This window comes from Capra hircus, chromosome 4 (assembly GCF_001704415.2).
Source record: "Capra hircus breed San Clemente chromosome 4, ASM170441v1, whole genome shotgun sequence".
NCBI classification, from domain to species: Eukaryota; Metazoa; Chordata; class Mammalia; order Artiodactyla; family Bovidae; genus Capra; species Capra hircus.
In genome coordinates, this window is record NC_030811.1 from 74,895,703 (window position 1) to 74,917,482 (window position 21,780).

The window sequence follows — 21,780 nt, forward strand, 5'->3', positions numbered from 1 at the left end:
GGGTGGGGCTACACGACAAACTTATCCATCACTTAAAGGTTTCTAAACTTGGCGCCTATAGGCTGGAAAACTGAAGCCACGGGGTCTCTGCTGACTGGGAGCCTGCGGGGGCCCCCTCAACTCCTTTCAGCACTGCCTCTGTTCGTTCTTCCAACTTCTAGATGGCAAAGACCACAGGCCTAGATGCCCACCACAAGAAAATAGGAGCGGAACAGCCCCTCGGTGGCGCCAAAGCCTTACAGCCTCGGGCCTTGAAAGACTAGGGAGGGGTCGACGCTCCTCTTGCGCGCTGACGTCACGCCGACGCTCGGCCACGCCGGCTCCTCCCAGAAGCCCGCGAGTCCGGTTTCCGGCGGGAGCATGGAGACCCTGGTGTAGGTGAAGCTAGGCTTTTGGACCCGGAGCTGGCCACGGGTTTCTCTGTCCTCTCGTAGCTGCCAGAATGCTTCACCTGGAAAATATGGTGCTTTGTCGGGAGTCCCAAGTGTCCACCTTGCAGTCCCTGTTTGGAGAGGTATTGTCGTCCAGCTGTCTTTTCTCTTCTAAATCCCGGAGGCAAAGAATTTCATGGTCTTGGCAACAGTTTCCAGTTTTTAAATTTTCGTTCGAATTGAGGGGCCACAGACTATGTTTGCGTTTAGACAGGGGATGTAATAGGTCTGTCCCACTCCTCACCCAAAGTAACTTCTGAGGAGTTTTTTGAACTGTACTGGCCCGCTAACTAGGGCTCGTTGGCCCAGGCATGTTTTCTTACACACGCCAGTTTTGAGAGAGCGTTAATACAGAGTAGCAACTCAAAGGTGCTTCTTACCCCAGCTGTATAGGATTTTATCCAACAGGTGTGTTTGCACAGTGTTATTCAAATCTGAATCCCCTCCGTTTCAGTGAGGTAGTTGCTCTAAGTCCTGTGTGGATGGGAAGGCGAGTAAGGTCCATCGTAGTGCATCTGGTTTAAAACGTCAACGGCTTTTCCAGCGTTATTAAAGCACAGAAAGAGGTGCAGTCTTGGCTTCTTAACTAGCAGTTCGGGTGATGCCTAAGAGAAGAGGTTAAGTTTCCTCTGGATGAACACCACTAGGGAGTCCTTTCCGTAGGAGCTTGCATTCATCAATTGAATACTTTAATCTACTTTTTAAGTATATTCTGGTGGCCTTTAGTGAGCCTTTGCTTCAGATTCATGAATGATACTTGGAATTAATCAGATTCGGATCTCATCTGAAGGAGAGTAAATGAGAATTTAGAGTCATACTCATGTACTCCCCCTACGCTTCAGGTTTTTCTTGAGTACTGCTTTCATCCAACTAGCCGGATGGCAGCCTAGGGTGGCCTGTGAAGTGTTAGTGGAAAAGTACCAGCCTCCTAAAGGGGCGCATTAGTTAGGGAAGATGTCAATGACTGCATCCTCAGTCAATATTCTAGTTAATCGTAGTTACCCATATTATCACTGAAACATTTTCTTGGTTATACCTCATGCATTCATTCCCTGGAGTTACAGACCCAGATCTCTCCAAACAGAAGTGGTGCTCCTGAAAATGAATGTTGGCAAATAGAGATGAGTAGTACCGATTTGGTGTAGATCAGAGAAACAAATCATGTTTAACAGTTTTAATAGCACTTTTCTGTAAGGTGCAGTCCATGTGGGAGATGCAAAGATTTGTAAGAAAAAAAAAAAAAAAACTGGTTCATATTTCTAAGCAGACTCTTTTATGTATTCAGGGAATTGTTACTGAGCACCTTCTCTGTTCCAGGCACAGTGCCACATCCAGAATTATTAGTTTATGTTAGATTTATGAAGGTGAAAAGTTAAATAACAGTGCAAGAGTTCAATTCTGGGTAACACAGAAAAGATGATGTAAGGTGGAGTATTATTAAACACCTTTTGGATGCAGACAAGTATGGCAGGATTCCAAAAAGTGAGAATTTCAGTGTAGCTTGAAAAAGTGTCCTAATGAATATCTTGAGCTTCTCTTGAAAGGTGAAATATAGTATTTGGATAGCAGAGATGCTCAGAAAGCTTGCATTTAGTTCTTGAGACAGAATTTTTGAGCTAGTTAATTTGCAAGATGCTTATGTATAAACTTAAGAATCCATGAATTAGAACATCCATTTTTAGTTTATTGGGCTGCTATTGCCATAGGCATTTGCCATTAATATTTTCCTGTATAAACTGAGTTCCTCCTTTGTCTTGCAAAAAGGAAATTTGTAACTTGGTGGCTAGAATGTAATAAATGTCTGTGACTACAGTTAACCCTTGAACAATGTGAAAATTAGAGGTGCTGACCCCCTGTGTAGTGTAAAATCAGTGTGTAACTTTTGACTCCCCCAAAACTTAGCTACTAATAGTCTTACAGATAAACAGTCAACTAACACATATTTTGTGTATTATATGTATAATATTTTGTTCTAATTTACAATAAAGTAAGCTTTAGAAAAGGAAATATTAAGAAAACCGTAATAAAGAGAAATACATTCACAGTACTAAACTGAGTTACGTTGTCTACAAGATGAATTGTCTGTCAGTATGTACATCAGTATTGTCTTAATAATGCAAAGCATTGGGCATTTTATACATATTGGAAGAAGGGTGGAGAAAAGGGAAAGGGGGAGAGGGAGAGAAGGAAGGGAGAGGCTGGGAAACACAGACATACTGTATGGTACTGTAATCTTTTGAAAGCCAAGTTATAAAACAAAACTAACACATTATTAATTTTATATTAAATATCCCTCACCTTATGACTTTGTAAGGCTATACTATTATCTATATATATTTTATGCTTCATGGCATATCTAATTTTTTCTTAATTTTTTCTATATTTTTAGGCTATGTGGTTCTTCTGTGAGTTTTTACAAATTGTTGCAAATCTCCAGAATTTTTTCCATATATTTATTGAAAAAAATCCATGTATGGGTGAACCCAGGAAGTTCAAAACCTGTATTGTTCAAGGGTCAACTGTACTGTTGTAGTAGTAGATGGTGATCATAGAGACTCTTCTTTTTCATGGAAGTTGAATTGTCACCCAATTTTCCTGTAATTATTTTTTAAGTGTATGTGAATTCTTTCAAAGCATATTTTGTCTCTGATTTTTGTACTCTTTAGTGCATCATGGTTTTCAGTGTTTAGTTGTTGTCTAATAAATGTTCACTGAATTAATGAAGCATATTTGCAGTATTGACCAGACCATAGAGAGATGTTTGACACTTTTTACTTTTCTCTAGGCTGCTAACTCATAATGTACTGCAGGAGAATCTTGGGAATAGATGTTGAAATGTATGCTGTGTAGATTTGGTTGTTGAAAACGATGATGATACATATACATTTAGGCCAGGGTAAATGTAGTATACATAATTCAGAAGTATTCTGTAAGTTTTCCTTAGAACAGGGGATTCTTGAAATTCTAGCCCTGTGATTCTGTATGCTTAGTTTCAGAGCTTTAAAATGTACAGTGAAGTTACAGCCTGTGAACTTAGATTCTATAAAAAAGAGCTAAGAAAAAGAAGTATGATCAGAATTGTTCTTAAAGAAATCTGTTAAATCTCCCATAAATTTGAAAATACAAGCACATATATATATATATATATCTATAATAATAAAATATTTAAGTATATATATGTGTGTATATATATATATGTGTGTGTGTATATATATATATATCTGAAGGAGATCAGCCCTGGGATTTCTTTGGAAGGAATGATGCTAAAGCTGAAACTCCAGTACTTTGGCCACCTCACGCGAAGAGTTGACTCATTGGAAAAGACTCTGATGCTGGGAGGGATTGGGGGCAGGAGGAGAAGGGGACGACAGAAGATGAGATGGCTGGATGGTATCACTGACTCGATGGACGTGAGTCTGAGTGAACTCCGGGAGTTGGTGATGGACAGGGAGGCCTGGTGTGCTACAGTTCAGGGGTCGGAAAGAGTCAGACACGACTGAGCAACTGAACTGAACTGATATATATTTAGTAATATGTCATGTATAATACATAGGCCAAATATGATTTTTCCAGGAATTTTGAGAAAGAGTAGAGTTGAATTTAAGTAAGTTTAAAGTATAATGATGAATTCACTAAATGCTCACTGTTGAAAAAATTTGGATTAAATAATTTATCATGTAAAACTTTCACAAGCTGATAAATGTTTATTTTATGTTTGTGTGTGCAGATTGATATTTGCCTTTTTTCCCCTAGAGACATCATTTCAGCTTTCCGTCTATTTTTATTTATGGACACACTGCCAGTGGAAAGACCTATGTAACACAAACTTTGTTGAGAAGTTTAGAGGTAAGACTACCCCAAGCTCAGTGTTAATTGATTTTTATTCTTAGACTCCTAGAAATGGAAGGGATCTTGGAGATGTTTAGTTTAAACTTATGTTTGTCCAAATTTATTTTTTAATCTTTTCTTTGTCCTCACTCTCTTAGTAAATTGAATAGTAAACATGTTCTGTGAATTCTGTATCATTAATATCTTGACTCCGTGTAGCTTTAATCATAGCTGTTGCTTCTGAGTTTCATTAATTGTGTTTGTTTCATTTATTTCCACAACAGTTTTCTAAGTGCAGTCTGTTCTTCACCCTGCAACTAGTCCATGAAAATCTTAAATAAGATCTTTAGCAAAATGTTCAGGTGTTTTGCCGGTATATAAGACCCTCCGTGAGCAGAATTCAGTTTATCTTTTGTAATGTAATGCCTAAGAATTTCAGACAGAATCTAGTAGGCTTATGTTCCTCTTCTAGGTTCACCCCTTAGTGCTCTCCTCATCTGAAAAGTGGGGCTAATAGCAACAACATTTGGAATTTTTGTGAGAATTTAGTGAGTTAATATATGACAAGTTCTTACCACAATACTTAGTGTATAGTAAGCACTCAGTAAAGGTTAGACGCTATTACTCATGATTATTGCATGACCTCATTTTGTATCCTAAACCAGGGATGGGCAAACTTTTTCTTTAATGGCCAGATAGTAAATATTTTAGGCTTGTGGGCCAGGTACTTTCTATTACAACCTCTCAACTCCTCCTTAGTAAGAAAGCAGCCATGGACAGTATCTATCTGAATGGACTTAGCTGTGTTCTCATAGAGCTTTATATATCAACAGGCTGTTGTTTGCTACTCCTGGTCCCAACTTTAGCTCACAGTATGTGTGTTTTGTGTGGCATACTGGAGTATTGAGAGTTCTTGCTGTTTCTTACTTTGAACCCTGGGCATACACTGTTCCCTCTGCTTGGAATCACTTTTCTTACACTCATTCTCTCCACCTCTCCTACCATGGAGTGCACACGGTCCTGGCTCAGGCATTTGTGTTTGTAAGTCCCTGTAGGAAGTGTCCAAAAATAATGTATTTTGAATAAAAGCATGAAAATTGAATATGAAAGTTCCATATTTAAGGGCTGTATTTCATTTTTTAATGTATCATGATTTTTGCTGCTAGTTAATCATTGTAATAAATGATGATTATCACGACTTTTTGTACAACTTTACAAAGAGACATTTAGGATGTGTTGCCATTAAAGGCCATAGATAGCACACAGCAGTAAGCAAGACAGTTACTCATAACAGAGATAGTGTGGACTCTAGTTCATAAAGGAGTGGGGGTAAAGGATGTCAGAAAATGCTGGTGAAATTGTGCCTAAGTAAATATATTGTAGCCTTACTTACACTGTTCCTCTGGAAAAGAAAAGCTTCATTGGGTGAGGTTTATAGAGCGTCACTAAAACTGGTTATGTTGTTTAGTCGCTAAGTCACGTCTGACTCTTTTGGGACCCCATGGACTGTAGCTCGCCAGGCTCCTCACTCCATGGAGTTTTCCAGGCAAGAATACTGGAGTGGGTTGCCATTTCCTTACTCTGGGCATCTTTTCAACCCAGGGATTGAACCTGCATCTCCTGCCTTGTCAGGTGGATTCTTTACCACTGAGCCACCAGGGAAGACCAAAAATAGTTACAGGTGCCACGCCTCTGAGTGGTCAGTACTGCTTTGTGATTTCATTCTGAGAACAGACTATATTTGTAAGTCTTTTGTTTCTTCATTGTTTCTGGAGTTACTTCCATTTTGGTAGTTGTTTAAATGAAAAGTTCATTCTCAATCCTCGCAGGTGGATTACCATGGTTTCTAACTCTTAATTTTAATTAGCATTTTTTTAAATCTAGATGTGTCCATCATTAAAAATATTATCTTAAAATTATAAATAAATTCTTACTAAGAATTTTAACATTCACATGTCCTTGGGGTTCTTTTTATGAATTCTTAAGAAGAAATTACAAGTTTTCTTTGAATCCCTGTTGGAAACAAATGAAAATTCAAATAATTGAAGTGAGTTTAATGGAGAGACTGTTTTACAAAGGTTGAAGAAATGTTAAGGGAACCAGTAAGGGATGGTGATGTGCTGAGAGCCTGTAGTTCCCTCAGACTTAAATGGACCATCAGAAGGAACTGTAAAGGCCCCAGCAAGAGGTGTAATCTGTGACAAGGGCTGCCCAGCTCAGCCTTTAGGAGAAGATGGAGCCGCTGTCAAGCTCTGGGCTACTGAGGGATGGGAGAGGGAGTCAAGGGAATACTCAGGTTTTTTCTCTCACCACTTTTCGTCTGTCTCCTGGTTCTTCCCATTGACTGAATCCACTAGATCCAGAAAAACTAGAGTCTGAGCGATGCAGTCTGTAGTGGTCAGCCTCGGAGGGCACAGAGCAGTTTGGAGAATGGTGGGGTATAGATTCAGAAGGGCAAACGGGATATCCAGCAAAGCCATTATTGTGTTTGTGTGTTTTCTATTTACATTTTTTGTTTTTCTTTTCAGCTTCCACATGTCTTTGTGAATTGTGTTGAGTGCTTTACCTTGAGACTGCTTTTGGAACAAATTTTAAACAAATTGAATCATCTTAGTTCTTCAGAGGGTGAATGTTCTACTCATATAACTTGTGAAATATTTAATGACTTTGTTCGCTTATTTAAACAAATAACTGAAGCTGAAAATCTCAAGGATCAGACTGTATATATTGTAAGTAATTTAATTTCATTATATCATCTCTTACTTGAAAACTGATCTATTAAATCAGTTTCCATATTTTTTTTTGAGGTCCGTTATGTACAGTGCATTGTAGATGCTTATGTGATATAAAAAATGTTTGACATATTTGTTTTTTTAAACTGAGGTATAGTTTTTCAATTGAGGTGTGTATAGTTGATGTGCAATATAATAGAAGTTTCAGGTGTACAGTGTAGTACACCTGAAACATTGATTTGGACAGGAGGCCTGGCATGCTGTGATTCATCGGGTCGCAAGGAGTCGGACACAACTGAGCGACTGAACTGAACTGAACTGACTCCTTTTATAGTTATTATAAAACATTCACTATATTCTCTGTGCTCTACAGTGTATCCTTGTAGCTTATTTATTTTATATGTAGTAGTTTGTACCTCTTAATCCCCTACCCTTATGTTGCCCCTTCCTCATTCCCTGTGCCCACTGGTAACCACTGGTTTGTTTTCTATGTCTATGAGTCTATAGATGTAGTGCTTATCTAAAGGGAGCTTCAGTTTAGTAGAAGAGTTATGATTTACTCATACATAACTACATGTAGAATGTGATTAGTGATAACATTGATAGGCAAAGCACTGATCCGGGGACATCTGGTACAGCCTCATAAGGTGATAACATCTGAGATGGAGCTAAAAATATGACTAGGGTGTTATTAGGAAGAAAATAAAGAAGAGAAATTTCAGATGGAGGGAATTAGGCAAAGGCATGTAGATGGGAATGGAGCCTAGGGAATACCAAATACTCTGGTCTTTGTAGGTTATAAAATACGAGGGAAGACAAAGAAGACTGGAAAAGTAGGAGGGGGTAGACCATGGAGTGTCTTGAAAACCATACTAATGTGCCTTATTTCGTTTCCTAGGCAGTGAGAGGGAGATCTACTAGAGCAACAAACATGCTTTAGGAAAATTGCTCTGAAGGCATGTTGAATAGATAGATTGGAGGGAATTGAAAGACATAGGCTAAATGGTTTTGAGGCTCTTGTAACTGTTTTCATTAGAGGCAGTTTGGGCCTGGATTAGAGTTGGGGTAGAAAATGCAGAAAAGAATAAATGTAAGAGACAGCAAAGGTCAAATTTGTCAATTGTGTATGGGGTACATCTGGGAAAGATCATTTGATTTTAGATTGACTTAGTTTGAGTTTAACTTGTTACATCAATTTGAAAATAATTAGCAGACAACTTAAAGTATATAATGTGCTTTATGTTAGTGAATTTTTTATAATACTTTAATCTTACTTTAAAAATGATTATCTCCGAAATTGAAATTAAATTTTAATATAATAACAGCTAAGTTATAAACTCACTGAAAGGACTAAGTTTTATGCATTCTTGCATCTTCTTAAATGTATAAGACAGTTCCTTCCACTTTTTAATTTTGTTAATTTATTTATGCAAATATCCCAGGCACTGTTTTAGATACTGGAGATAGAACAGGGACAAAAGAGTCTTTGCCCACTTGGGGCTTATAATCTAATTGAAAAATGTAGATAATAAGCAAGTTAATATGTAGTATGTTGGATGTGGTACATTAGAGTAAGGCAGAATCAGCTGGGCAGGGGAAAATAGTTATTTTTTTAAGCGAGAAGGGCAGAGAAGATCTCACTGAGATAATGATAACAGAGCTGAAACTGGACGGAAGAAAGGAGCAAGCCATGAAAATATCTAAAAAAAAAAAAAAAAAGAGTATTCCAAGCAGAGAGATTTATGTGAGCATACAGAGTTGGAGTATCAAGAAAGCCATTTTTTGCCTGGAATAGTTTAAGTAAGAGGGGAGAGGGGTAATGCTGAGAAAGAAAAAGTACAAGATAGAAGCATGCAGACTAGTGTTATGGGTTAATTTGTTTCCTCCAAGAAGTTTCTGAAGTTTCCTCCAAAAAGTATGTTGAAGTTCTAGCCCCTAGAACCTCAAAATATGACCTTATTTGTAAATGGGGTCATTGTGGTTCTAATTAAGTTGAGGTCATACTAGAGGATTGGGCCCCTCATCCAGTATGACTGATGTCCTAGTGAAAAAGAAGAACTATAGAGACAGACATGCACACATGGAGAATGCCACATAAAGATTGGAGGTATGTTGCCACAAGACAAGGAATTAATCAGGAGCTAGAAGAGAGACCTGATACAGCTCCTTCTCTAGCACCTTCACAGAAAGCACGGCCCTGCTTGATCTGATACTTACAGCAACTTGATATGATACTTATAGCCTCCACAACTGTGAGATAATAAGTTTCTCTTAAGCCACACTGTTTGCAGAGTTTTGTTATGGTATCCCTAGGAAACTAATAAACTAGTTACGAAGTTTTTGTGCAGCTGAAGGAATGATGTCATGATCTGAGTGAAGAAAACTACAGCAGGTGGGGTTTTGCTGGGGGGGAAATCGTGAGGAATTTGGTTTTGGGCACGTAAAGTCCAAGTAGAGATGTTGAGTTGGCACTTGGACACTTGGCATCTGAGGTCAAGAGAGGTCCAACATGGAAATACCATTTTGGATTTCTGGGCATATACTTTAAGCTGCAAGATAGGATTAGATCACCAGCAGAGTGAGAGAGTTAGGAAAGAGTTGAGTCCAGTGACTGAGTACTGTGGTGCTCCAGTATCGAGGTAGTGAAGAAATTAGGAGACAGAAGATATCATTGATGTGCAAATAAAACTTAGATAGCGAGTAGTCTTAGAAGTCTCTCTAGGCTTCCCCTTTCCTGGACCTTTGACTAGAAAAAGTAGGCTTTTGTTGGAGTGCTTTTGGTCACTTCTCCTCGGCCTTTCTGTGTTGTAGGCTTCTTCAGCTCTACACATGAGGCAAGAAAATAACTTAGACAATTCACCCTCCAAAGTGAGTTGTCATTCTTGTGGTCCTGAGGTCCCTAGCTAGTTTGCCTTCTTTCCACCTTTCAGAGCCTTATTTGTTTTGTATGTAATACTCAAGATTCTTAATTTTACTTAGGAGGAATAGGAAAAAGTACATCTGTTCCATCTTAGAGTAAGTATATAGTAAAGAATTAACAACTGCTAGAATAGTTTGGCACCAACCTTGATTTATGCTAAGGCTACTTAAATTAACCCACAGTTGGTTCTTTTACCGTTAGTCCAAAATCACCGTGGTAGAAGAAGGCATATACAATTTTTGTATTATTATGAAAATAGTTTTGACCTCACCAACCTCCTGATAGAGGATCAGAAACAGCACACCCCCTGCCTTCACCTTATAGGGGCCTACAGTTCATACTTCAAAAACCAGTGATACAGAATATAAGTTGATCTTTCACTGGGTAGGATAGGCGACAAGATCATTGGAAGAGAGAGGGATTTCAGGAAATAAACAGTCTACCATATCAGGAGGTCATTTATGTAGATTTTTAAATATGGAAAAAATATAGGAGTTATGTTAGAAACGTGATAGTCAGAAACTGTAACATTTAAAGAACAAGGAGGAACGACCCCGGAGTGTTGGGTGACTCCAACAAGTAGAGTTTCAAAGCTGTGTCTTCAGGGAGGAGGAGGGATCAATATTCTGTGAAGAGCCATGAGGAATCAGTGGGACCCAACTCATTTTTCAGGCCACATGGATCAGTGTAGGCATTCAATGTTGTTTGTTAGATGACTAAACATTAAAGGTGAAAAAGTTTGTAGGTGTTTAGCATAGAACATTTAGAATAATTTTATAGAATATGAGTTATATAATATATGAATTGGTAAGATTCAGCACTTAGGAAATAATGCAGGAAGATGTTTGAGAATGTTTTCTAGTTAGTAAACATCCTTACAAATCAAATCTATTAGATTACTTTCATGTAAATTATTTTTTAAAATGTTTGAATTTGAATTAAAATTTTAACTTCTTTGAGTATTAGTTATTTGATAATTGCTTTTGAAGAAGTATCATTTATTAAAATACTATAAAACCAGTGGGTTAATTATATTGTCAGAAGAATGAACTATTACTGCCTCAGCTTTGTGTTTTGAATTAAAATGGGCATACAAATGGACTGATTAATTTGAATTAATCTGTGTCCTGTATTAGAGAGTTTTAAATGGAAATTGATGGGAAAATTGCATATTGAGAATACATAGTTGAGAAAGTAATTTGTTTCTTTTTAGCAGTAAATAACTTTAGCTTTATTTTGCCTAAATGAATTAGGAATGAAAGATCTTAAGTTGATTACTCTCATACATTGTTTCAAGCTGCCTATTAATTAACAAACCAGATATAAAACATTTTGGATTATTCAGGGAAATAATATTATATTTTCTGCATTTTAATTTTATTCCTAATGTAAATGATTATAATTTGTAGCATAATCCCAGTAGTATTATCATAACACTGAACAAAAATTTAATCTTTCTTAACATCTTTGGTTTTCTAGCTAAAGGGTTTAGCATGCATTTACAAAGTTCAAGCAAGTAAAGTTTTACATATTGAAATTTAGAATTTTCTCTCTCTCAGGTCAGAAGGCTTTGTAATTACTGGTATGTGGTAGACATTTATCTTTTATTAAGTGACATAAAAATGCACATAGTTTTATTTCATGTATACCTATAAGAAAAGGTCCTTAACATCTTAATTCACTATCTTTTTGATAGTTTATCTTTAAAACCTTTTTAAGTATAATTATGACTTATTCTCTAAAATTTGGGTTAAAACATGTTAGTAGACTTATTGACCTATTTGAAATGTCTTCCATAAATTTTAATGCCGTTTAAAATATTAATTCATGTCACATTTTTTAACATGGAAGGTTCAAATCTTGAATTATATTATGTAAATGCTTTGTGAAAGGACTTTTCAAATTGATTTTGACACTGCGGTTTTTTAAACAAGGTTCTGGATAAAGCCGAGTATCTAAGAGATATGGAAGCAAACCTTTTACCTGGATTTCTTAGATTACAAGAATTGGTAAGTGATGTGTGAATCTTTTTCCCCTATGGTCTAATCAGTAGATATGTGTTGTCAGTTTTTTCTTTTTGCCTATTGGATAGCTGAGAAATAATCTCTTAATATAATTTTGTTATGCATTTCTCTATTATGAGTGAAGTTGAGGATTTTTTCAAAGTTTAATCGATTTGTGCTTTGATCACACTTATTCTTCAGTTATTTAGCTTTTATTTTTGATAGTGAAGTGGCTAACACTACTTTCTGTTAAAAGAATTTAGGTATTTACTAGAATAAATGATGGGAAAGGGCTAGACTTTGAACTGTCTGCAAGAATTTTAAAATTTTCTTTTCAGAAGTATAAAATAGAGTGATAGGTCTGCTCTGGATCATCTGACATTCTGTCTCATGGCCTCTCAGTTATTGGAACCAGCTTTGTGTTTCAACTTAAAATCGTGTTGGCACTGAATAATATTAATTCTAATTGTCATGGCTTCATAAGAAAAGAAAGGGATAAATTTACTGTGTATCAACATACGTGTCAGGCGAAAACCAAATAATAATACAATGGCAACAGCAGATAGTAGTTTATAGTAGTTTGAGTAAAGGAAATCGGTGAGAGAGTTCAGTTTTCACCAATACCAGTTGGTATAGGAATACTGAACTCAAAAGGCTATTTCCTGTTAATACCATATTGATGAAGTGAGCAAAGATTTAGTTTAAGCAAAACAGTAATGTTCATCATATTCAAATAATGTTAATTTAAGTTTTATTGGCTTTATAGTCTTCTATTTAACTTGTAAAAGATTGGTTTTATAACTTTATAAATACCTTGAACATAAGTATTTTATACCTACTTAGTTTTATGTCTCTTTTATTTAAGTATAATATTAAGGGACATTATAATAAAAATTACTGGTTGGGGCATAGACTTGGATTACTGTAATATTGAATGCTTTGCCTTGGAAATGAACAGAGATTATTCTTTTGTTTTTGAGATTGCAACCAAGTACTGCAGTTTAGACTCTTTTGTTGACTGTGATGGCTACTCCGTTTCTTCTCAGGGATTCTTGCCCACAGTAGTAGATATAATGGTCATCTGAGTTAAGTTCATCTATTCCAGTCCATTTTAGTTCACTGATTTCTAAAGTGTAGATGTTCACTCTTGCCATCTCCTGTTTGACCATTCCAACTTGCCTTGATTCATGGACCTAACATTCCAGGTTCCTATGCAATGTTGTTCTTTACAGCATCGGACTTCCATCACCAGTCACATCCACAGTTGGGTGTTGTTTTTGCTTTGACTCCGTCTCTTTGTTCTTTCTGAACTTATTTCTCTACTGATCTCCAGTAGCATATTGGACACCTACCAACCTGAGGAGCTCATCTTTCAGTGTCTTATCTTTTTGCCTTTTATACTGTCCATGGGGTTCTCAAGGCAAGAATAATAAGTGGTTTGCCATTCCCTTCTCCAGTGGACCACATTTTGTCCGAACTCTCCACCATGACCTGTCTGTCTTGGGTGGCTCTACAAGGCATGGCTCATAGTTTCATTGAGTTAGACAGGGCTGTGGTCCATGAGATCAGTTTGATTAGTTTTCTGTGATTGTGGTTTTCATTCTCTTGGCTCTCTGATGGATAAGGATAAGAAGCTTATGGAGGCTTCCTGATGGGAGAGACTGACTGAGGGGGAAACTAGGTCTTGTTCTGATGGGCAGGGCCATGCTCAGTAAATCTTCAACACAAATTTCTGTTGATAGGGCTGTGTTCCCTCCCTGTTGTTTGACCTGAGGCCAAACTATGGTGGAGGTAATGAAGATAATGGCGGCCTCCTTCAGAAGGTCCCATGCGTGCACTGCTGCACTCAGTGCCCCCAACCTTGCAGCAGGCCACCGCCGACCCACGCCTCTGCTGGAGACTCCTGGACACTCATGGGAAAGTCTGCGTCAGTCTCTTTTGGGGTTGCTGCTCCTTTCTCTTGGGTCCTGGTGCACACAAGGTTTTGTTTGTGCTCTCCAAGAGTCTGTTTCCCCAGCCCTATTAAGTTCTGATGGTTTTATGGTGGGGTTAATGGCAACCTCCTCCAAGAGGGCTTATGCCATACCCAGGTCTGCTGCACCCAGAGCCCCCGCCCCTGAGGCAGGCCACTGTGGACCGTACCTCTGCAGGAGACACTCAAACACAGTTCTGGCTCAATCTCTGTGGGGTCTCTGGGTCCAGTGCACACAAGGTTTGTTTGAACCCTCTGAGTGTCTCTGGCAGGTATGGGGTTTGATTCTAAACGCAGCTTCGCCCCTCTGACTTTCTTGCTGAGGTTTCTCCTTTGTCCTTGGATGTGGGGTATCTTTTTGTGGTGGGATCCAACATTCTCCTGTCGATGGTTGTTCAGCAGAGAGTTGTAATTTTGGCGTTCTCACGGGAGAAGATGAGTGCACCTCCTTCTACTCCACCATCTTCCTCCACCATATCATTCTGCTCCTTGTTGCTGGTGAGCTGGAGTTTGCTGCTCCTGAGAAATCAGTATGCAGGTCAAGAAGCAACAGTTAGAATTGGACATGGAACAGCAGACTGGTTCCAAATCAGGAAAGGAGTACATCAAGGCTGTATATTGTCACCCTGCTTATGTAACTTATATGCAAAGTACATCATGAGAAATGCCAGGCTGAATGAAGCATAAGCTGGAATCAAAATTGCCAGGAGAAATATCAATAACCTCAGATACGCAGATGACACCACCCTTATGGCAGAAAGTGAAGAAGAACTAAAGAGCCTCTTGATGAAAGAGGAGAGTGAAAAAGTTGGCTTAAAACTCAACATTCACAAAACTAAGATCCTGCCATCCAGCCCCATCACTTCATGGCAAATAGATGGGGAAATAATGGAAACAGTGAGACACTTTATTTTTGGGGGCTCCAGAATCACTGCAGGTGGTGACTGCAGTCATGAAATTAAAAGATGCTTGCTCCTTGGAAGAAAAGCTATGACCAACCTAGACAGCATATTAAAAAACAGAGATGTTACTTTGCCAACAAAAGTCCTTCTAGTCAAAGCTGTGTTTTTTCCAGTAGTCATGTATGGATGTGAGAGTTGGACTGTAAAGAAAGCTGAGTCCTGAAGAATTGATGCTTTTGAACTGTGGTGTTGGAGAAGACTCTTGAGAGTCCTTAGACAGCAAGGAGGTCCAACCAGTCAATCCTAAAGGGAATCAGCCCTGAATATTCATTGGAAGGACTGATACTGAAGCTGAAACTGCAATACTTTGGCCACCTGATGTGAAGAGCTGACTCATTGGAAAAGACCCTGATCCCTGGACAGATTGAAGACGGGAGGAGAAGGGTACGACAGAGGATGAGATGGTTGGATGGCATTCCTCACTCAATGGATATGAATTTTGAGTAAACTCTGGGAGTTGGTGATGGACAGGGAGGCCTGGCATACTGCAGTCTATGGGGTCACAAAGAGTCGGACACGACTGAGCTGATAATAAAAATTAAGTAAATATTTGGGGAGACAGTGCCTAGAGCCTTTCCACCTTTAAAAGTTAAATGCATTACTCAAATTTGAGTAACTAAAAGTTCTAAACTGATTGCCACTTAAATCATTGTATGCTTAAGATTGACTCCTAAAATCTACTTTTACTAATGGTTTTGGGGTGGAGATGTGGAGAAGACAGGAGAAAAGTAAGCATAACTCTTGGTGACGTAATCTGGAAGTCTTCTCATGTAGTCTAGCCTCTCCCAGTTTAATTGTTTCTTGGCAGTTTACTACTGACACCAAGGATCTGTGCTCATTGAGTAGAGGTCTCCTCTTCTCTTTTTGTTGTGTTGTGTTGTGTTCAGTTTGTGGGATTTATTTTTGTTTTTGCCTGTATTCATCCACCGTTTCCCATTGCTTTGTTCAAGGACTCCTTCTCTGGTAGCCAGAGTGCATTCTTGCTGTCCTCTTGCCTTTCAGTAAAACTTACTCCCTTATTTTCCTCTGTGCCTAGTAATGGTGATCATGCATCCCGCCACAGTAGTTAGGCCATTCACTTTTTTTACTTTTAGTTATAGAAGCTATTTGAAGAAAATGAAATGATTCATAGTAAGCTCAGCTCCACCAGAGAAGAAAATTGTTGTTTTGATGTTTCTGAAAACATGCTTGATTTTTAAATGTGTATGTCATTGAAAAGAAATATAGCCAAAGCATTTCCCACTTTTTGTATTAAATACATATCAGAGTAAAATGAAGTTTAAATTATGATAGATATCACTGTAGTTGAAAGTGCTTTCAGATGAACAGATGAAAACCAACTTAAAGTCCTTTTAGACTGATAAATAGCCTCTATGTTTTAACCTATCAGTATTTTTTTAGCTGACTTTATAAAATGCTTTTGAATAATCATATGTTAGAGCAAAAGCAGCTCAGTGCTTTGTGATGAAGATTGTGTTTAGAGCATGCCCTTTTATCTCTATAGAAATCAGGAATTATTAAAAATTAATAAGATAAACAGCATTTGAAAGTAAAAATCTTCTCTTTCATGAAGATGCTACATTTTCTATGGAGTCATTAATTTATTGAACTTAACTACCTTTGTTAGTCAGAAGTATATTTCTATGAATAATGAAAATTTGAATAAAAGATTACACATAAGTTAGAAATTATAAAAGTAAATCACCATCAAAGAATAGTGTAAGAGATTTGGTCCTAAGAATAGTTACAGAACAAAACAGATATCATATCTGTTACTCAACTTAGGAGGAGACATCCAAAAGAACATGAGAAGAATTAAAATTTGTGTTGGGAATGCAGAGGTGTCTACAGATAAATTCAGGCATTAGAATTAGCATTCATGGCCACTCTGTAGAAGGATAACATACACACTGAGCTTGTTCTCTTAATGTTGTTTCTAGAATATTATAGTTTCAAAAGATGTCTGTTTACTTAACATTGGTATTTTGGATACTCATTCTTGTTTGTGTTTTTAATGTATGCTCATCGTCTTCTTCAACAAATATATTCTTTTCTGTGGGTGCTATAGGCATTTCAGTTTTGCCTTTTTTGGTTTGTTATTTAAGTATATGGTTTGAAAACACCCATAAAAAGGTCTTATTTTAATCATTCAAGCAGATGTGTTTCTTAATTTCTATAAAATAAGTCCTTGTGTGACTGTGCTAGTGTTACATGTAATTGAATTGTCAATTAACCTGAAAGTTTTATGGAAATTTTAAGTAATTATGTAGGAAAATTTGCATATAAAGATGAGCTCCTTGATTAGGTTTTCTAAATATGGCTTATTAATATGCAGATAATTTGCTATATATTAGAACTTGGCTGGATTTATTTTGAAAGAAAAACTCAAATGGAATTATTGTTCTGATTAAGAATTTTTAATGCAGGTTTACTTTTATTTATCTCTCTTTTACAGACTGACAGAAATGTGACTGTTATCTTTCTCAGTGAAATTGTTTGGGAAAAGTTTCGTCCAAATACCGGATGCTTTGAGCCATTTGTCTTATATTTCCCTGATTATAGCATAGGTAAAATTGAATACATTGTTTTGACTAATGATATTCAGTAAAATATTTTTTTCTTGTTTTAAAGATTAAGCTAGCATGTTCAAATGAGAATACCTTGATGTCTTAATCTATTAGGGTTTGCTGCCAATGTCAAATAAATGTTTATATTTCTGCACTTAATAGAGATTTTATTTTGGAACTATGAGAGGTGGTTCTCTTATAATTACTTTTTTTGAATGAGCATTTTTCATGTATTTATGCTAATGGTGTATTTTCACACTTTTTTAGTCAGGACAGTAAGATATATATGTTGTGATTATAATATCCTTACAAGTGAAAATCAGACTAAATTAGCAAAGCACATTAAAATTGTACTGAAATGTTCATATACCACGTGCCTGAGTTGAGTACTACCCAGAATGTATCTTTTAATTTTGTAAATCTCATTTTTCATTACTGTAACTCTTACAGTAGCAACTGCTAGTCCTTATTTTTGTGTGTGTGGGCTTAATCTTAAATTTCATAGATCTTAATGATTTTTATCTTTGGAAAAGCACAATAGCTTTTTGTGTTTCTGAGTAGTTTTGTAGATTAATACTGTGCTGTTACTGTACAAATATGATACTTCTGATTCAAAGGTTATGACTTAAGCATAAGGTGGTTAGAGGCTGTGAAAAAGATACCATTCCTTGACCTTGGCTTCAAAACACTGTCCCTTTGAACTAACAGCTATAAACATTGATTATTAAGATCAACACAGTTTTGCCTGTTTTCACAAGAACACAGCAGTCAAGTAACACCTCCTGCCTTTGCTAATTAACTGAGATAGAAAAAAGAAGCCCAAAATAGATGAAGGGAGCCCTTATTTTTAACAGGGCTATGAAAATCACAAGGAGAAAAGGGTAGGAAGAAAGGATTTCATTTAAAAGTTTTTTTTGTATTTAATGTCATGACTGTTAGATGTTAAAGTTTTTCGTGAACTATTTTAACTTTAAGTACTGAAAAAGTATTTTGAAATGCTAGTTTTCTAGTGAAGTTGAAATTAAAGTATGTTATCATGAATTGTGATTTTTTTTAAAAAATTAGGATGTAAAGCAGCAGAGATGGAAACAATTTGAGGACATAATTAAAGTGATCTTGTTAATTTTTAAAAGTATAGGAAAGTGTAGATTTTTGAAAAGTATGATATGGAAACCAAGTTCATCTAGTTATGAAATTTTAGAGCCTTTAACATACCAGTTTTTTTTAAAAATTCAAAAGTACCATCACACAAGAAAATGTTAAAAAAAAAAAAAAGTACTAATTGATAAGCCAAATTATAGCCAGAATAAGTAAGCATGGAACCTGGGCAAAAGGATAATCTTAGTGCCTGAGTAATCCAATCATAACTTGAGACATATGTCATCTGTAGGACTATGTTATCCAACGTTCAGGACCCCCTTTCTCCTAGCAGTATCGGGGCCTAATATGGATTTCTTGTTTTCTGGTCTCTCCCACAGGCAGACTGCTCATCTTTTGGTAATTCTTTTTTTTTTCCTTCAGTTGGATTATAGTACAGTTAGTCAGGTTTTGGGTTTAGTTATTGGAATAACTAAATTCCAATCATTTGGAATAAATTATACTAAGCTCTAGTAAACAATCTGAAAATCTCAGTGACTTATAATTTCCCACCTCGCAACCTTTGTGCAATTTTTATCTTACACTTTACATATATTACTGTTTGGGCTTTACAGAACTGAAAAGGCAAGGTGGAAAATATCTGTCATCATGTACCCTCCTGGAGATTTGTTCAGCCTTTTGGATAATAAATGTATAGTTTCAACTTTGGAAATTTTTCAGCCATTATTTCTAAAAATATTTCATCTGTCCCCTCTGCTCCCACCACCTTTTTCCGGGGCTGCATTATATGACTGTTAGATCTCTTGATATTGTCCTGCTGAATCTCTTATTTATTCATTTAAACTTTGGATCTTTTTTACCCAGTGTTCTATTTGCTTTAGCTTTTGTTTCTGTGTCTTCAAGTTCACTGACCTTTTTCTCTATAAGTGTCTTCGTCTGCAATTATCCAATCCAGTGGATAAAGAGAAAGAGAAAAGGCAGAGGAACCAGAGATCAAATTAGAAAATTAGAAAAGGCAGAGGAACCAGAGGTCAAATTGCCAACATCCATTGGATCATAGAAAAAGCAAGAGTTCCAAAAACATCTACTTCTGCTTTATTGACTACATCAAAGCCTTTGACTGTGTGGATCAGGACAAACTGTGGAAAATTCTTCAAGAGATGGGAATTCCGGACCACTTGACCTGCCTCTTGAGAAATCTGTATGCAGGTCAAGAAGCAACAGTTAGAACTGGGCATAGAATAACAGACTGTTTCAAATTTAGGAAAGGAGTACATCAACGCTGTATATTGTCACCCTGCTTATTTAATTTATATGCAGAGTACATCATGTGAAATGCTGGGCTGGATAAAGCATAAGCTGGAATCAAGATTGCCAGAAGAAATCAATAACCTCAGATATGTAGATGACACCACCCTTATGTCAGAAAGTGAAGAAGAACTAAAGAGCCTCTTGATGAAAGTGAAAGAGGAGAGTGAAAAAGTTGGCTTAAAACTCGATATTCAAAAAACTAAGATCCTGGCATCTGGTCCCATCACTTCATGGCAAATAGGTGGGGAAACAATGGAAACAGTGAGAGATTTTATTTTGGGGAGCTCCAGAATCACTGCAGATGGTAACTGTAGCCATGAAATTAAAAGATGTTTGCTCCTTGGAAGAAAAGCTATGATCAACCTAGACAGTATATTAAAAAGCAGAGACATTATTTTGCCAACAAAAGTCTGTCTAGTCAACGCTATGGTTTCTTCGGTAGTCACGTATGGATGTGAGACTTGGACTATGAAGAAAGCTGAGGGCCAAAGAATGGATGCTTTTGAACTGTGGTGTTGCAGAAGAGTAGAGAGTCCTTTGGACTTCAAGGAGATCCAACCAGTCCATCCTAAAGGAGATCAGTTCTGAATGTTCATTGGAAGGACTGATACTGAAGCTGAAACTCCAATACTTTGGCCACCTGATGTGAAAAACTGACTCACTGGAAAAGACCCTGATGCTGGAGAAGATTGAAGACGGGAGAAGGGGACGGCGGATGATGAGATGGTTGGATGGCATCACTGACGCCACTGACATGGACATGAGTTTGTGTAAACTCTGGGAGTTGGTGACGGACAGGGAGGCCTGGAGTGCCGCAGTCCGTGGGATCACAGAGAGTTGGACACGACTGAGGGACTGCTGAATCCAGTGGGATTTTTCTTTACAGATCTCATTATGCTTTTGTTTTCCTTTATCTCCTTGAGCATATAAGTATGTTTCTAATAGTTGTTTTAATGTCCTTGTGTACTAATTCAATTACCTCTTTCATTGTGGTCGTGTTTCTATTGACTGATTTTTCTCTTTTATGGAAATCCATTTTACTTTGTTGTGTGCTTAGTAATTTTTGATTGAATGATAGATATTAAATTTTTTGTTGCATGTTGCACTTTTTTCTGTTAAGCATTTAAATCACTTGAAGATACGTTTGACCCTCTTGAAGTTATTTTTAAGCTCTTTTGGAGAGAGGGTTCAGGGCAAATTTTAGTTCCACTTCTAAGATACTTTTAAGTCCTTTTGGGTTCTCTGCTGAATGCTCAGTGTATTTAGTATAGTTTCTCTATTCTTACTGGTGGGAAAAATGAACAGATTATATCCCTGTCTGAACTCTGGAGATTGTTTGACCTACAGCTCTCCAATAATTGTTTTTTCCCCCAGAAGTTTTTCTTGCTTGTTTTTCTGAGCTTTTACTCTATCTATGCATGCAAATAGGAGAAGGCAATGGCAACCCACTCCAGTACTCTAGCCTGGAAAATCCCATGGACGGAGGAGCCTGGTAGGCTGCAGTCCATGGGGTCGCTAAGAGTCAGACACGACTGAGTGACTTCACTTTCACTTTTCACTTTCACGTATTGGAGAAGGAAATGGCAACCTACTCCAGTGTTCTTGCCTGGAGAATCCCAGGGATGGGGGAGCCTGGTGGGCTGCCGTCTGTGGGGTCACACAGAGTCGGACACGACTGAATTGACTTAGCAGCAGCGGCAGCAGCATGCGTGTAAATGTTGGCATTCAGCTAAGAATCAAAGGCAACACTTAATGCAGATTTCTGGGGCTCTTTCTCTGCATAGTGTCCTTCTCTGATGAACTTTACCCTGTATATTCTAGTACCCTTAGCTTTCTCTACTCTCACCTCTGTCTCAACTCAGCTAAGATTAATGGGCTCCTTTTGCAACTCTACTGTACCACTATTGTAAAGTTTCCTCTCATTAGAAAGCCTGGCTGATGGTAAGACTCACCTCA

The 21,780-nt window shown here is 37.4% G+C and overlaps 1 protein-coding gene across 2 annotated transcripts in view; it reads left to right on the forward strand.

Annotated features, from left to right (window-relative positions):
- The window catches only part of ORC5 (origin recognition complex subunit 5), a 74,522-nt gene continuing 53,044 nt past the window's right edge, over positions 303–21,780 (forward strand). The window contains exons 1-5 of one of the 2 annotated variants that reach the window (XR_001917979.1): positions 303–514; positions 4,185–4,277; positions 6,788–6,988; positions 11,846–11,920; positions 17,304–17,415. Coding sequence is in view for 1 of the 2 variants with exons in the window: in XM_005679112.3 (XP_005679169.1) it covers positions 443–514; positions 4,185–4,277; positions 6,788–6,988; positions 11,846–11,920; positions 17,304–17,415 (553 nt within the window). In the remaining variant the exon portion in view is untranslated. The remainder of the gene's footprint in view (positions 515–4,184; positions 4,278–6,787; positions 6,989–11,845; positions 11,921–17,303; positions 17,416–21,780) is intronic. The other variant, XM_005679112.3, reaches the window with a different exon arrangement.